We start from the raw sequence: 17,313 nt of genomic DNA on the forward strand, positions 1-17,313 counted from the left end.
CTGGATATAATATATACACACATACACATATATAGTATATAATATTATATAGGGTATGTAATAACTTCATTTTAGTGTCACCCACCTCTCAGTGCAAGAATTGGGTTAGGAAAAGTTAGGGATTCCCTTTTTTGGCTTTTTTGGAGGCTTTTTTTTTTTTTTTTTTTTTGGTCTATTTTTAAATTCATGAATAGAGGCTGCCTCAGTATTTTAAAGATTTTAGCTTTGTACCTTCTTTGTTTCTGTTGGACTTCAGCATTTACAAAATAGGTAGTTATTGACTTTGCTAATCCTTGGTTATTGAGTTCCAGACCCTCAACTAAGTATGCTTTTACATTTACTATATCATTAATCCTCACATTAATTCTGTGTAGTAGAATATTTTATCAACATCAAATCCATGTCTCTCTAACTTTCATCTGAGCTCTTTCTGTGCATTATCTTGGCAAGATAGGAGACTCTCAGACTTTTACATCGTCACAGAAAAGGATTTTCTAAGAAAGTCTCCCGAACCGTGCAAAGATCATGAAGTGCTTTCCACTGAAAATTTTAGGCAGAGCTAGGGAAAAACCCCAGCACACTGACTCCCAGGTGTCTATTAATTTCCCTTATTCTTGGCCCATCCTCAGGCTGTACTTGCACTGCAGATCAGTGGCCTGCCCCGTGCGTGGTTCCCTTCCCAGGTGAGAAGGTACTAGGAATTCACATATATGTTAGCACATGGGAGAACACCCCTCCTTCCTTTGTGCCGTCTCAGATTCTGTTTTCCCCAGCAGAGAACTTAATCATTCAGCAACCATTTGTAAAGAATATGCTTTATGAAAAGGACTGTATTACAGGGTTGAAGGAAACACAAAATAAGTCTTATGCCTTTCTGGGGTTCACTGAACTGAACAAGAAACATGAACTTATATATAAATGACATGAATGGTGAATGCTCTGGGAGTGGTCATACATAACATGTTATGGGAGGGACAGTGATTAACTCTGAGGGAATCTGAGAGAGCATCTCATGAAGGAGATAGGATTTGACCCAGGCTGTAAAGGATGGGCAGGATATTGGCAAAGGATTGGGGGTTGAGTGTGGGAGGCATTGAGTTGGAGGAAACAGCTTCAGATGAAGATTCACCCATTGCTGCCTGAGAAATATGTTTGCTGCCCTGCTTCTGAAACACACATACACACAGCCTTCTGGGAGAAAATAGTGCTCCCTGCCAAGTATTTTCTATTCAGAAGTACTTTCTCCCCCGTATAAATACACAAACACACACACACACACACACACCCCTACAGAGGCCATCCTCGATAGGTGTCCAATAGCTATTTTTTTCTCCCCTCAGAATGAAGAACATAGCTAATTTCCAGTCCTCATCCTACCCCTAAAACGCCTTTAAAATCCATGTACATAACATGCCATCTCAGCTAGATGGGCCTCAGAAGCTTACTGCCTAACGAAACAAACATTTTCTTCATTTCTTTTCCTGTATTCTAAAGAAAATAGAAATGTTTGGGTGAAAACCAAAGCATCTGTTGTTTATTCCCCCTTACGCCAAACGGGGGAAATATTTCAAAGTGAAATACTTTATCTGTGCTGCTTTGCTCCTACCACTTCTGAAAACAGGTTATCATCCCCCGATCGCAGCTCTGTCCTTGGGCTTCCTCCTTCACTTCTGCGCTCAGCAACCACACCTTGCTGCCCTGAGAGCTGGTCCCTGGCAAGGTCTGGCCCTCACATCTTCATACATCCATTATCTACCTTAGTTATAGAACTAGTTAAAAACAAGATTTAAACTAGTCTCCACATAATTATTGTGGTTATTATTTCAAGATTTTTTTTTTTTTTAATTTGAACAAATACCATTATCGTTAAGCTTTGGTGAAGCTATTAAATAAGAATTTTTCTCATCCCAGCTTTAGAGAACTCCAAGAAATTAAGTGACCCTGTAGAAACTACACCATCTGCCTGAGTTAAACCCAAAATGTGGAGTCTGTTTCTGGTGCTGGCTCAGTCCACAGCATCTGGAACAAATGCTGCTTGCTCCTGCCAACCAGATGCTAATAGAGCAGGATTTTACCAGCTTTTGACAAGGATTCAGCTCCTTTTCAAAAGTCCATTAGTGAGGATAGTGTCTGCTTCCAAAACAAGGTCAGCATAGACATCAACTTCTCTGTTTATAAAAATTCTTCATTCTTGGGCCTGAAATGACAACTGCAGAAGGCTGCCACCATTTGAAGCCTGAGACCTGCTCACACACTCAGCAGGCCTGGGCTCTCTGTAGCCAGCTGTGATCCTCTCTGAGCAAGCAGCCTCCCTTACTGCTCCTTCAGTTTCTCTTAATTTGAAAGATGTAATTGCAGAACAAGTGGATATTAGTGATGGAGCTAAAGGGCACATCAAATTCCTGGCTATTTCCTAGTAAGAGACTTTGGAAAACTGAACCTTTTTAAAACAGATGAGCCCTGCAAAGCTGCATGGAAAAAAAAAATCCAAACATTTCTGCCTTGGAGGTAGAAACTTAAACACCTATTCATTGCATAGATCTAAAATATAGCAAAATAAATAAATAAATAAATAGTTAAAATGATAAAATATAGCAGAGGCTATAAAAAGAAACCTTTTTTTTTTCTTTTTGAGGGGGGAGGTAATTAGGTTTATTCATTTATTTATTTAGAGAAGGTCCTAGGACCTTGTGCATGCTAAGCATGCGCTCTACCACTTGAGCTATACCCTAGCCCCAAGAAACCTTTTGGAAATGCTTCCTGGTAGAGTATTTCCCCCACCCCAGATGCTGAGTTAGAGTCTTCTCTGGTTCTCATTATATTTTCAGAGACCTTCATTTCTGGTATGTAACACATTCACCATGTGATGATGTGACAAACATTTAATTGCTGAGGAAATTGCTCAATGCATGAAACTCCACAATGTTGGATGTAGGCTTGATTCTGTAAGATGCAGCTTGTAATCATTTTTAGCACCCATTGAAGCCTGGGGATAAATAACAGAATCAACTTTCCACAAGAGGCAAAGTTACAAATAGCTACTAATAGTCAAATGTGTACTCTGTGCCAGTCATCGTACTGTGTTTTATAAGCATAAAATTAACCCTACATCTGTGCAAAGGAGGAGATAGTATTGTTTTCCCTATATTATAGATGAGAGAACTGAGGCACAGAAAGGGTGAGAAATTTGCCCGAGGTAGTGGGAGCAAGGTTTTGACCCGGTCCTGTCTGACTCTAGAGGTTTTAAGTCACTCTACCATGCTGCATCCTGGAATTCAAAAAGACTGGGGATGGGGGAAGGGAGGTGGGAGTTCAACATCTTACATCCGAAAACTCCAGCCAATGAATTGATTTCATTTTAACATTTATCAATTGCTGTTGATTTACATTTAAATAACATTTTAAGATTTTTAAAAATTAATTTCTATATTCATTGTAGCAGATACTTGAAACTGATATTCCAAAGTAGATGACTATTGTCTTCATATTTCATTGGTCACAGAGACGTTAGGATATCTAACTCAGTACCCAAAGCAAGAGTGAGAAGTGGGATTCAGTAGGACTTAGGTTCATAGTTTTAAGTATACTGTGCCTAATGAAGAATAAGAACTGGTGTATTTTTAAGTCAGTCGTCAGAAGTTAGAGACAAAAACAAAACACTTAACAAATTAACAGAGACAAATACATGCTTAACAAGTGTCTGTTCTATAGCTCTATAACTGGTGTGTCTCCCATAGCCGCTGCTTTTTCCTGAATTGCCATAATAGTTTATACTTCTTGCCAGTTTGCAGAAAATCAAGTCTTCTTTGACAGTACATATGTGCCCAGTCAAAGTGAATACGTGCAACTGGAATATATCCCCCTAGGGCTTTTTACTAGGTTGGAACGGCATTTTCCTTTGTCCAAATGGTATTTCCTTTGATGGGAGATTCCCTTAATGGCCTATTATTGGGTCTAACTTCCTTTATTTTATGCATACTCACATAAATATTAAGCTCATACTGTAATTCAAAGGAAATAATAGAATGGAAATATATATTTAAACATTACTAGGTTAGGAGCTTTAAGGGGATCGAGAGGCTGTTTCAGTTAATTACTGGCAAAGCTGAACATTCATGTCAACAGAGTAGGTGGAGCGGGGAAAGACTCTAAAAGGCCCATAAGGTTTCGTGGAGAGTGGGAAGTCCCATTCCCTCTGGTGATATTTGAGCAAATCAGAAACACATGGAATTCCCTTTTCTCAAAGCACAGACATCTGATTACATCCAGCTCAGCCAGCATCCAACTTAAGATTCCAAAGATTGATCTGAGGCTTTGAGGACATGATGGTTTGAATCCTAGCTCCTCCACTTACTCATTTAACTGTGGGTGAGATACTTACCCTCTCTGAGCTGCAGTTACCTCCCCTCTCCCCACTGTTATGGATTAAATTACAGGAGAAATGTCAGGCGCCTAACGCAGCTCCAGGCACACAATCTGAGGAGCGTAAGGAACGTGGCAGTGTCTGGCACACAGTAGGTGCCCAGTGAGGGACAGTGGCAGTCACTAATGGCATTCGGGGTTGTTTCTTCTCCGAGCCTACTCCCACCTTTGGCTCTTTTTGTTTGTTTATTAGTACCTCTACCACTGACTAGGAGGGAAATAGAGAGAAAGGGGGTGAAAGCAATTAGCCCTTTAGACAGAGGAAGTGGTGAAATAAATTGCTGAAATTAAGTTTAGGGATTATATACAGATTTAATTTTTCTGTTTTCTGTCTGTCTCCTATTATCATAAGTAAGTGAGAGTTGTATCAGTAGCAACATCATTGTCTTCATCCGGGAGGGGCCTCATCAAATGAAGTGAATTTTACATGATGAAAAACTGACCTACAACCCTCTCAGGAAACCAATACATACCCTTATTAAAAACAAAAACAAACAAATAATGACTACCCTTGAAGTGTCCCCAGAGTCTCTGATATTACATGTGGGTGAGATGTTTTTCCCAGAGAGAATATATTTCAACCTGATTACAAGCCAGATTCATATCTAATTCTTGAGATTTTTGCTAAATTCAATAAACTGTCCTTTTCCTGTCATCTTTCATATCTCCTTATTGCTGTTTCAACAGCTTGGCCCTTTGAATTTTTTTTTAACATTATATTTCAAGTTTAGCAGTTGTTTTGAACTCTGGAGATAATTGTCATCAGATGCCTCTTGCTTAGAAAATGCCTTTGTTTGGAGAGGCACCTGGTGAGATACGCTGAGGTTCTACAACTTGTGACCTTGGGAAAGTTAACCTCTTTGGGCCTGTGTCCTCATTGGTGCAGTGGGGTTAACAGTACTTCCTGGAGCTTTGAGGGTGGAATGGGTTAGTATGTAAAAGCGCCACCATGGTGCCTGACAATAAGTAGTAGACGTCCAGTAAATGCTCCTTCTCCTTTCTACCTCCACCCACGTGTGAATTTAAACACCTGTTAGTTGGTAATAACGCTTTGCCTTTCTTGTGTTTTAAGGATGTGCTTTTGGGGGACAGCAGTGGCTTTGGTCGTGTGAAGGATCCATGTTATTTGCCTGAGCCAGGACCCAGGTACGTATGTGTTTATGATGCCTTCTACCTTATGAATGCTGCTGGAGTTAAATGTTTCTGTTCCTCTCTACCAGAAACTGAAACGTGATGTTACGATGTTTCCTAGTGTCATGTGCTGCCTTTTCAGTTTGTCTTGGCCATGGGGAACTTCATTTTTTACTTATACATGCCTTTCTCTAAGAATACTATACATAATAGGTTTTGAACGTGCTCTGTTGAGGCAGTGGTTGACTTCTTGTAAGCTGAGCCTCAGAATCGTTGTGGTTGTGCTCTTCTCAGGTACATCCTCCAGCTCTCACACACAGGGCCTCCTTGTGTGGCTGATCCCTTCCACTCTGTGCCGGAGGATCGGGTCTGCAGAACAAAGCACTAGGGGAAGAATGAGCATTTCACGAACAGCTTCACAGAGCAAGACAAATGTGCAGGAAGCACTTGGAGTAAAAAAACAAAGCCCCAAAATCAAAAATTTAGGCACTTAGATGGAAAATAGCAGGAAAATCTTTTTTTTTTTTTTTAATTGCCATCAAAATAATTTCCCTTTGGTAGAAAAATTTAATGGACAAGTTTTTAGGATTTGAATTTTTGAACTGTTCATTTGTAGCCTAATAAGTAGAAATTTCCAAATAGAGTTCCCCCTGAACCACGTGCCTGTATGTAGTTTTAATGCAGCATTTAGGCACTACCACTGTACTTTGTTATTGCTAATGCAGTACATTTAAACCCTCTCTACTACCCCCCATGTTTTTTCAAGCCAGTTACTTAATTTTTATAGTATTTCATTCAATCATTGTTTCTCTCTTTTTCTGTATTCACCTTCTCGATAACTCAACCTAATACTACCAGCATGATCAGGAAGTTGGTGTTAAGTTACCTCCTTCACTGCCAAGAGCAGCCTTCTGTAGTTATGTGCTCTTGCTCCTGTAGGTGTGCCTGTAGTGAAGAAAGTAGTCAAGGTGAGGCTGAGGACTTTGGTGTGGATGCACTAATTAAAAGCTACAGACAAGGGAAGACTAACAGTGAACAAGAACTCTGCCAAAAGAGAATTAGTCTGAAGGCTAAGGTGAAACTAAACTCAACCACAAAAAGAATCAAATAGCTCAATTACAAAAAGGACTTGAATAGACATTTCTCCAAATGGCCACCAGGCACATCACTAATGATCAGAGAAGTACAGATCCAAACCACACTCATTAGGGTGGCTACTATCAAAAAAATATAAAAGTGCAAAAAAAGAAAAAGAAAAGTGCTAGTGAGGATGTGGTGAAACTGGAACCCTTGTTGTTAAATGGTACAACTGCTATGGGAAGGAGGAAGATACAGCTCAAGTGGTAGAGTACGTGCCTAGCATGCACAAGGTCCTGGGTTCAGTCCCCAGTACCTCCTTTAAAAATAAATAAATGAATGAACCTAATTACCCCCCCCCCCAAAAAAACTGCTATGGGAAAATGTATGGAGATTCCTCAAAAAATTAAAATCTATCATATGACTCAACAATCCCACTTCTGAGTATAAATCCAAAAGAATGGAAAGCAGTGTCTTGAAGAGATATTTTCATACCCATGTTCATAGCAGCACTATTCACAATAGCAAACAAGTGGAAGCAACCCAGATGTCCACCTGTGGATGAATAAGATAAACCAAATGTGACGTATGCATGCAGTGGAATATTATTCAAACTTTAAAGGGAAGGAAATACTCTCACATGCTACAAAAGGGATGAGCCTTGAGAACATTGTGCTAAGTGAAATAAGCCAGTCACAAATACTTTATGATTCCACTTACAGGAGCTATCTAAAGGAGTCAAATTCATAGAAAGTAGAATAGTGATCATAAGGGCCAGAGGGAGACAGAAGAGTCGTCGCTTAAAGGTATAGAATTTCAGATTTGCAAGATGGAAAAGTTTTGGAGATCTGTTTTGCAGCAATGTGGAGGTGCTTTAACACTACTAAACTGAACATTTAAAACTCTTAAAGCAGTAAATGTTATGTGGGGTTTTTTAACCACTTTTTAAAAATGCTATGAAGGGAAAAAATGAGACTAATCACTTCATTCTTGAATATTAAGATTCCTGGATACTATCAACCGATGTTTGCCTCTCACACTCTTTTATAGAGACTGAAACAAAAGCTTTTTGACTCTATTCTTTATTCTTGGAAAACAATCACCAGGAAGAAGTATACTCAACCAAATCAAGCATTTAACTCAAATATTACCTTTAAAAATTGATAGTTTAAGTATAGTTCCTGTAAACTAAGATGATTAAACATAAACTAAAAACATCCTATCAAGGTTTATTTGGGCTGGATTTTTAGAGGATAAATATTATTTTATTGTGTGTTTTAGTGATGTCTCCCCTTTTTAAAAAGCCTCAAGATATAAATATAATAAAATAAAATGAAGGTACCTGAATTCGTCCTTAAGACATCAGATTCCAGTTGTTCTGTGTCCTATTAGAGAATGCTAAGTTTAAAAATAGTTCACGGCCTATAGTCTAAACAGCAGTTGGGCAGGACAGACATCGTTTCTTCAGCAGACTTTTACTGAGAGGGTACATTGCGCCAGGTGCTGGGGATACTGAAAGAACAAGACACAGGAGTAAAGAGCACCCGCGGTGAGCCTCCTGCCCCTGGGGTTCTAGTGGACCCATCTGAGAACCACCAGGAAGTACAGAATAGCCAGTCTTGGGTATTGGGAGGTTCCCGATGAAGAAACTGCCTCTAAATAAAAAGGGTCTGTGATGGGAGGGGAGGGTTTGCATCTGAGAGGGAAAAGGGCCTCTTACTCAGCCATCTGCGTTTATAATAAAGACAAAGTAAGGGCGCAAGAGGAGCCAGTTTGGTTCTTTGGGGTCTCTTCCTTCTGGGTGCCGCGTTACCCCCCCATCCGGCACTTAGACAATTTGGTGGCAGGCCTGTGCCTGGGCTCTTACTTGGGACTGAGCCATAGCTCCTTTGGGACTCGGGTCTATAAAATGAAATGTGCCATCTGCTCTCCAGATTCACTTGCATGCTAGTTGGGAGCTACAAATGTGGGATTTGCAAATTATGGTGGATAGCTGGAGATTTTTTTTTTTTATCCTCACATTAACTGGTGCATGGCAGGAAGTGCTATAGATGTGTTTGTTTTGTTCTTTTTTTCTTCTGAACACAATAACAAAAGTGTTGGATGTTGTTGGGTTTTCCTTGGTGCCTGGAGGACAGCTGTTTAAATCAACATGCACCCTATTTGCTCATTATTGTCGGGCTCTTTCTCCAGAGGTAGTTGCTTATTAGCTCCTTAGATGTGACTCTCCTTTTCTTTTAACTTTCTATTTTAAGAAGTGGAAAACACTGGGAGACTAAGAGAAAGTTGTAAATGACACCTTTAGATTCAGCAGCCCATGCAAATGTTTTCCAAACAGACCTCCCCCGTGGGGCTCAGACCCAGAGAGGATGAGGGTGAGGTGACACTCTTCCCCAGAGTCAGGAGCTGGTTCCCAAACTAGTCTAAAAGGAGCTGAAGAAATGTACCTGCTCGTTTCCTTTCATATCCTGAAGCCTGTCCTCAAAAGCCACCCTGGGTGAGGGAGGGACAATGAGGGAGGGTAGTTAAAAGGAAATGGCTTGTGACATTTTCCTGTAAGGTGTATGCCTACCTGGGATTTCATTTAAAGTTGGTTCTTTGTATAAGCAGCCAGGGGAAGGCTTTGCAGCCCCCTGGGGGCCCTTCTCCCCATCAAATGTTTTTCCCGTCTGTGTAATGCACGTTGGGCTCAGTGTTTGCCCTGTCTTCAAAGCTAACCCTCCTGTCTGTATCCTGCTCCAGGTCATTCAGCTGTTTCGAAAGAGGCCTTGAAGAGATGCCATCGCTCAGACACCATCCCAGCCCTCGTTGGGGGAGTTCAGGCTGCAAAGCAGGTGGCAGTGCTTCCGTGGCCAGCGAGGGTCCTGGAGCTCCGGACCCTCCGAGGCCTGCTGGCCGAACGCCTTGCCCCCAGCCGCTGCCCAGTGGAGCGCAGGGGCATCTCCCAGACCCCCAGGCTGCGCCCCTGAGCCCGCTCGGCTCAGCCCCGCCTGCTCCTGGCCCCTTGAGCACTGGCAGTGACGGGCAGCAGCCTCCGCCACCCAGCACCCCAGCAGGGACCCCCAGAAGCAGCAGGCCCAGCAGCCCGGAGCGCGGGCGGGAAGCGGGAGCAGGGAAGCGGGCCTCACCGCCCTGGCTGACGCGGGCCCACGCGGTCAGAGAGGACAGAGAGGACAGCCTCCCCGGGGAGCCCGCGGCGCCCGCCTGCGCCGATCTGAAGCCCCGCACGAAGCCGCAGGACCTCCCGAGCCCCAGCAGCACTTCCGACCCAGACACGCCTCTCAGGGCCCCCAGCTCCCCGGGTAGGGTCTCCCTCCGGATATCTGAATCTGCGTTGCTGGCCTCCCCGCTGCCTCCGGAGGACTATGACAACGACGAGGTGTTCGTGAGGGACCTGCGCCCCACCTGCCAACCAGCGCCTCTCCCACCCCCGCCTCCTCCGCCCAGACCCAGCGACGAAGCCCCGGCCGACAGCCTGGACGACTTCCCTCCGCCTCCTCCCCAAGCTATGTTCCAGGCCCAGTGGGACAGTGAGGGCTACTGTGAGCCCCACGCCAGGTGAGACTGCAGACTACGCCCCCGAGGAGAAGGATCTCCCTCACCAGTAAGAGGTTTCCATGCTTCAGGCTTCACGGAGCTGCTTCTGCCGGCCACAGGACAGCCCTGTGGGGGATTTTTAGAGGAGCCCAGCTCCTGAAACGTGCAGAACGGTTCACTTGTTGACCTTGGTGCTCATTGGGCAGCCAAGGGTGAGAGTAGTGAAAATGGAAGCCAGAACCCAAGAGGTATAAAGGTCATTCTGGATGTGGCAGGTTCAAGGGGTCCAAATAAACAGCATTCCTCTTCCCTGCCTGAGTTCTGAATCAGTTAAGATATAAAGTAAAAGAGAAGAGAAGAATATCACTTGCATTATCCAGAGAGCTGGTAGTGGAGAATATGAGTGTAAGCGGGCCTCCTGATACTGAGCCCTGAAATGATGAAGCAAGTTTACCTGCCTCATCACAGGCTGTGCTAGACACACATACATGCAGAGCGGGGACACGTGTGAGCATGCAGGAGGGAGCCTGGAGGCAGCCTCACTTTTTAAAGAAAGAGAAGAGGTTGGACCAGGCATGGGCTGTGGTCAGCTTCTCTTTGCAGAGTCACTCCATGCCCATAGGAAGGAATAAAGAGTAGGGCTAGCAGTCAGTCATGTGTAGAGAAGACCTCTTCTTGGACAGGGGAATGGGGAGGAAGCATTTCCCAACACACACTCCCCAGGACAGCACTAAAAACACATTGCCTGGTAGCACCTTTGTGGTAACTTCCTCTAAACACCACCACTACCCTCTGTTCACTTTCAGAAAGCTCTAGATTCTGAGAGCCACACCCACCAAAACTGAATTCCTACTAGATCCATCCCCCTTAAAAAGTCACGCAACCTCCCTGTGACCAACCGGTGGACTTGGTTGAAGGTCCTTTTGAACCCTGCAGTTTCTCGGGAATAACAACCCAGAAGCTCCTGACGCTTGTAGGAAGCTGCAGGCCTTGTGTGCAGATGTCTCCCTGGCTTCCTTCACCCCTCTGCTGACTCCTCTTCCATCTCTTTTTTAATATCTCTAGCAGCTCCAGCAAACTTGCCAAGGTGACAGTTGCCAAGGAAAGGCCCATGCCTGGTGCAGCCCATTTGGTTGATAGTCAGATACTGGCTTTGGCTTCCAGATCCCAAACTTCTATCAAGAGTTCAGAGGCCAGTGAGCCCAACTCGCTCTCCGCCACCGGTGCTCTGCCTCAGCCTGCTGGGTCTCTCAGCAAGCAGCCAAGCCCAGGGCAGCCACCTCCCATCCAGACGCAACGCCTCGTCCATGACCCAGTCAGTGGGCCTCAGGGTTTAGAAAAGAATGTCAGTTCTGGTCCTCAAAAGACCTCAGAAGACATCAGAACAGAGGCTCTGGCCAAGGAAATTGTCCACCAAGACAAATCTCTGGCAGACATTTTAGATCCAGACTCCAGAATGAAGACAACTATGGACCTGATGGAAGGTTTGTTTCCCCGAGATACTAACTTGATGCAGGAAAACAGCATAAAGAAGAAGGCCATGCAGAAAATTGTCAGCTTCCCAGGATGTGAAGCCAAGAGGTAAGTCCCTGGTAATGTCACCAAAGAGACTTAAAACTGAACTCCTTCTGTGGGGGTGATAAGTCTAGGACTGCTTATCTGAGATCTTTCTCCTTCCAAAGATCCTGACCCCAGAGTGACAGTCCAGCTCAGCCTTAGAGGAGTGGGTCTGATCTCCCTAGAGTTATTTGCCCAACAATAATAGTAATAATAATTATAATTGCTATTGATACCTGTTGCTTATGTTCTCTGTGTCAAGCATTGTATTAATTTCTTTATATAAACATTCTCATTTAATCTTCACAAGAACCTTCTGAGATAGCAACCCATTTTATCTCCATTTTATAAATGAGGAAACTGAAACACGGAGAAATTAAGACTGTACCCAACCAAAGTCACAGAACCTGTGAGCAAAGGCATCTGTGTGCTCTCAGTGCTTACACAGTGCCCCTAACCCAGCACAGGTGCAGCTGCCTGCTCTCTGCCAGGGCTGCCCCGCAGAGAGCCCCACCCGGGGCAGTGCTGAGGGACGACCAGGTGGGAGTCAGCACGGCCGAGGCCTCCCCAAGGCCGAGGTGTGAGGGCGGTCTTGTAGAAAGGGTGAGAGCCTAGAGAGACAGGTTGAGGTACTCCACTGACATTCACTCTGAGGAGGTAGGGTGAACGTTTGCTCAAATCCTGAAAATCAGGAAAGGTCTGAACTGCAGTGCTGTCGTGGTTTTGTTCAGCCGTGGGCCTCGTGCCTGAAGCTCCCCCGGCAGTGTCCCAGCGCCCAGCCACGTCCAGTGGGAGGGCCCCGAGTGGTCTGTAGTTTTCTTGCTTTCAATTTCCCCTGGGGTATTGCAGTATCTTCTTGCATGATTGATTCCCTTAAAGGACAACTATGGGAGAGATGTAGAGTGCTTTTTATTTTCTCTTAAATTTTCAGTGAAAACTATATGGATCAACAGACTAGAAGTCCACAGTTAGTGGCTTTTAGACTAAACAAAATCAGGGAGCATTTCATCTAAATTCGGGCTTGCATTTTAGAAATTTCCAGCTGATCCTAACTAAATGACTAACAGGAACACCATGTTTTGGGTTGAGGGGAGGGGAGAAAGGAAAGAGCTGTGTAGTACTTACAAGCTGTCTGTTATGTTACTGGAAGCTCTCCTGATACAAGGCCTCAGCAGTCCCCTTGTCCAGCCCCTCCTTTTTCAGATTTGGCAGAGGCTAATTGAGGAGAAGTGGCTTATCGAGTGTCATGTGTTTAGCAAACATTTCCTGAGCAGCTGCCATGTGCAAAGCAGTCCAGTGGGTCCAGGTGGGACCCCCAGAGGAGTCTCTATGGATGTGCCAGTCAGTTCACTAGGGGTGGTGGTTCTCCGACCACTTGCCATAGGAAGACCAAAGTCATTTACAAGTACGTCCTTAGAAAAGTGTTTCCTAGCATTATCATTGAGAACAGAAGTTTAGAACCGATGGTCATGTAGCTTTTGTAGCACCGAGAATTTCCTGAGGAATTTCAAAAGGATGGCAGGTGGTGCCACCTTCTGGTAAAAATGAGCATTGTCCTGTTGTGCATGAGATTGCGCAGAAAGCCACTGCGAGTTTTAGTTAATCAGATGCCCAAGAAGCCCATTTGTTAGGCAGTGAATGTATCTGGGGGGAAATCATTTATCAGAAGGCCTTTTCCCCATTTTTTTCAATGAACTGAATTAATGTAACTATATTGTTTAGAGGAATAACCTCATCAAATAGGAAACTAGTCAGAATGACTTTTTGGTGGTTCTTTATTCCTTATTAAAATGATGGTCTAGATGTTAAATAACGTCATAAGGTTACCTCTCCAAGAGAACCTAATTACATCTATAGAATTATCCAGTGAATAGGATCTGACCTATAGAGTCTGAAAGGAAGCTTGGTTATAGTAAAACAAAGAACACTAGTTATCAGGTTATCAACTTCCAGTTTGCTCTCCAGACTTGAAACCCCCTTGCTGTGTAATCAGCGAGTAGAGTTTACATCTTGTATTCAATCGTTGTTGATTGGCAAGCTCCAGGTTTCCCAGGCATACATGGAGCCTCAGGCTTACGTGAGAAGGAAAGTTGGTGGGTGTCCAAGCAACAATTACAGTAGGCATCCGAAAGATTGTGGGTAACCATGGAGGAGTAGAAAATAATTAACCTCAGACCTGAGATTTGTGTAGCACCTTGAAAATAGTTTCGCATTGACTAAGTAATGGTTCCTCCTTGTTATTCTGTGAAACAGGGAGTCGGCTTCATTCTGATATTTATCACACAAGGAGAAACATGCAGAGAGGGTAAATGTCATCTGGCAAGTCTCCACAGTCCTGACTCCCACTCCCCTTCCCAATACTGCCCTCAGTGGTTTTCCATCCCGAGTTTGCCTGCCTTCAGTAGCCCTACATGTAGTCATCAATGACTAGTGAATATTTCTTAGCTAGTTCATCCTAACTTCTGGGAAGATATTGAATAGAACTTGTTTACACATTTCTGAATGGACAGGCTCGTAGTGGAATGAAGCTTCTGTTGTGTGCTGTGTGTGGCTGTACTTTTTGTTCTTTCTGACCCAGGAGTGAAGACAAGGAAGCGGTGGGCAGGTTGGTCAACTGCCCTGCCTACTACAGTGTGTCTGCTCCCAAGGCTGAGCTTCTGAATAAAATCAAAGATATGCCAGAGGAAGTGAATGAGGAAGAGGAGCAGGCAGATGTCAATGAAAAGAAGGTAAGGAGAGAATGGGGACCTTTGCTCTGCTGCCCTTGGAAAGACAGTTGAGGTCCTAGCAGGGTTACGGGCCTCTTCCAGCAGGAGTGCAAGGGGCCTGTCACATCACTGACCTTGCTCAATTTGCAAAGCACTTGGAGCACTGGCCTCACAGCTCTCCTGTCATTTTCGTTTTTACAAATGCCCAAAGTGAAGGTTAGGGGGATTGAGATATTTCCTAAAAGTCACATGGCTGGGACGAGAACTCAGGCCCTTGCTTTCTGGACCAACACAGGGACCCCGACACTGTTCTCGGCAGCTGCAGCCAATGCCAGTAGTCTGTAAATTTCATTTCATGTATCATGGTCAAAGGGAAACCAAAAAATCAAGAAACTTTAAGGAAAGAGAGACCAATTACCCAAAGACAATTCTGAGAAGAGGCAGTGTTGCTCTTCAGACTCCCCAGCTCTCTTTGCCGTACATACCCCAGTGAACAGCTTGAAAGCACAGTATGGGAATTTAGTTGTTAGCATTTGCTGCTCCTACAGAAATTTTAAATGTACAGCATGTTAAGAATGACCCTGATGCTGCTGTCTTCCCACATGCCATGGAGACCTAAGCCCAGCTGTGCCTGCAGGGGAGACAGTTCTTGCCTGGCTGCTTTCTTTCCAGCCCTAGAGGGGCTGCCTGCCCCTGTGCTCACAGCTCTCCGCGCAGCTCAGGCCTGCCTGCTGAAAGGACTCTTTTGTTAAAGCTTGCGTCGTGCTGAGCCTGGAATGTAAGAGATTCTCAGTGATACCAATCCCAGGAGAAATTCTCTTCTGTGATTCCGTTTCATCTATTCTATAATGTGTCCTAAGCACTCTGGTTTATGTGTTGGAATGAGACCACAGGATATAGACCATGGGAGCAGGGAGCAGTGGGGCAGGAGGATTTAGGGATTTTAGAAGCACCTCTATCAGTGGTATTGCTTCTCCCCTCTGCCGCCCCAGCTCCGTTGGGCTCACAGCGCATGCCTAACATGCTGACGTGGTGCAGCTGCTGTAGGAACGCACACCCTCCCAGCGCAAGGTCTCCCCCTGTGCACGCCTGCTTTAGCACAGCTCCTGGCCCATCCCCACCTCAGCACAGCTGAACACTCCCATTTCATGGGGTTGGGGGGAAAACCACCTTGCTCAAGTCTGCCTGTATTTATCCCAAAGAGAGCTATATAAACACTCTAAAAGTACCAAGCTGCCATGATATCTTTAACTGAACATTTTACAGAGTTTTTATCGTTCTGTTTTTTGGCATGTAGACATACTGCAGTAGCAGTGTGGCAAATTACTTGTTGCTCTTTCCTCCCCATCCTGATTTTACTTTTTAATTGCTTTTTCATCACTGTATTATCACCCTCTCAGTCTGGGGATTATGTGGCAAGAAGTATTTTTAGACTGCGAACCTGAAGGAAGAGAGGATTAGTCCGCACAGGAAATGACACTGGGTACCATTTGTTTAGCACGCCTTAGTCCCAGATGTGGGCTATGGTGCTGTTTTTTTTTTTTTTTTTTAACATAGTGCTGTATTGTCTCCTTTATTTATATAAAACTGCTCTGACGCCTGTATTGTCACATTTTAAGCTGAAGTAATCAGAATGAGTCAGGACAGGAAGAGAAGGGGATGTTCAAGACAAAGGGGACAGCGCGGGAGAAGACGCAGAGGTGTGAGAAACTAAGAGGAGCGTGTGCGCTTGCGCGCGTGTGTTGAGAAGGAATGCTTCCAGGCGGTTTGATATTTTGGAATGTAAAACAAAAAGAGTCATGATTAAATTAGAAATTACCAAATTTAGAGACCAAGAAGAAAGGTCTTGAATGGCAGGAGACGAGGCTGGGAGGATCCACGGGGGCAGGCTGTCACGGAAGTCACCCGGGCTTTGTGTGAAGCGCTGAAGAGCTCGCGTTTTACCCTGTAGCAGTAAAGATCCCGGTGGGATTTTCTGTTTGTCTTAATGAACTACAAGTTTATTGATGTGTCATAGAATTTGTGTTCGTGTCACTTGCATTTACATATTTCACCTGGAAACAGAAAAAATGTGTAGGCTTTAAATGATGTTGTTGAAGGCACCTATGAATACATTTAGCTTGAAATTGAAAATGCAGTTATCTTCCTGGTATACAACAAGCTTTTCCAAGGATGGTTTTAAAACATGATACTTGATCATGATTGTTCTAAGGCAAGAGCATAGCCTTCCATTAACTTTTGCAAAATAGTAATTTATTGCCTAATATTTAAAGTGATTAATAACCTAAGATGTATTTCTAGGCATGAAACTCACTAACAGTGGAAACTAGAGTCCTGATTTATTAATATTTGAAAACTTGAAACTAGCATTTTAAATCAGTTCTACTTTATTTTCTACTTATATATCCTAGATGATGAATTACAGTATTCTAAGTAAATATAAATATTACTTAAAATATAAAACACTTGTTTTCTGAACTTCTGACATACACAAACTCTAAAGACAATTTAATAATCAGAGCTTTCAGTTCTTTGGTTAAGCTCTGCCGTATCTATTAGGCAAAAGTCTGCTTAACCAGATCCCGTGATTCTCTCTTCTGAAGGCCCAAAAGGCTTTAGCTTAGAGACTTAGTGGAATATTTCAAAAGGCAGAAAGAATCTGTTGTTCCCCCAAACTGGCTTTGCCAAGAGACCACCAGTGACCCAGATGGTTCTCAGCTGCTCAGTACTGTTGCTCTTGCTTCATTCTTGAAGTTCCAAGTTTCCCTCTGGTCTGTCTTCCTTTCAGCCTGAAAAACTTCCTTTAGCATTTCTCTTTTTATTTTATTTTTTTTGGCATTTGTCTAGTGGTGACAAATTCTTTTAGTTTTTCTTCATCTAA

The 17,313-nt window shown here is 43.8% G+C and overlaps 1 protein-coding gene and 1 long non-coding RNA gene across 3 annotated transcripts in view; one reads left to right on the plus strand and one right to left on the minus strand.

Annotated features, from left to right (window-relative positions):
* The window catches only part of SHROOM3 (shroom family member 3), a 297,110-nt gene that overhangs the window by 267,971 nt on the left and 11,826 nt on the right, over positions 1 to 17,313 (plus strand). Inside the window, exons 7-10 of one of the 2 annotated variants that reach the window (XM_074345649.1) lie at positions 5,495 to 5,568; positions 9,373 to 10,188; positions 11,236 to 11,748; positions 14,303 to 14,453. In XM_074345649.1, the coding sequence (XP_074201750.1) occupies positions 5,495 to 5,568; positions 9,373 to 10,188; positions 11,236 to 11,748; positions 14,303 to 14,453 (1,554 nt within the window). Of the gene's footprint in view, positions 1 to 5,494; positions 5,569 to 9,372; positions 10,189 to 11,232; positions 11,749 to 14,302; positions 14,454 to 17,313 lie in introns of both variants that reach the window. The other variant, XM_074345640.1, reaches the window with a different exon arrangement.
* Positions 1,535 to 9,363, minus strand: LOC141573876 (uncharacterized). Its single transcript, XR_012500259.1, has 4 exons — positions 7,973 to 9,363; positions 7,126 to 7,185; positions 6,440 to 6,498; positions 1,535 to 5,937 (listed from the first exon to the last, which is right to left on the minus strand). It is a non-coding gene; the product is annotated as an uncharacterized LOC141573876 (long non-coding RNA).

This window comes from Camelus bactrianus, chromosome 2 (genome assembly GCF_048773025.1).
Source record: "Camelus bactrianus isolate YW-2024 breed Bactrian camel chromosome 2, ASM4877302v1, whole genome shotgun sequence".
NCBI lineage: Eukaryota > Metazoa > Chordata > Mammalia > Artiodactyla > Camelidae > Camelus > Camelus bactrianus.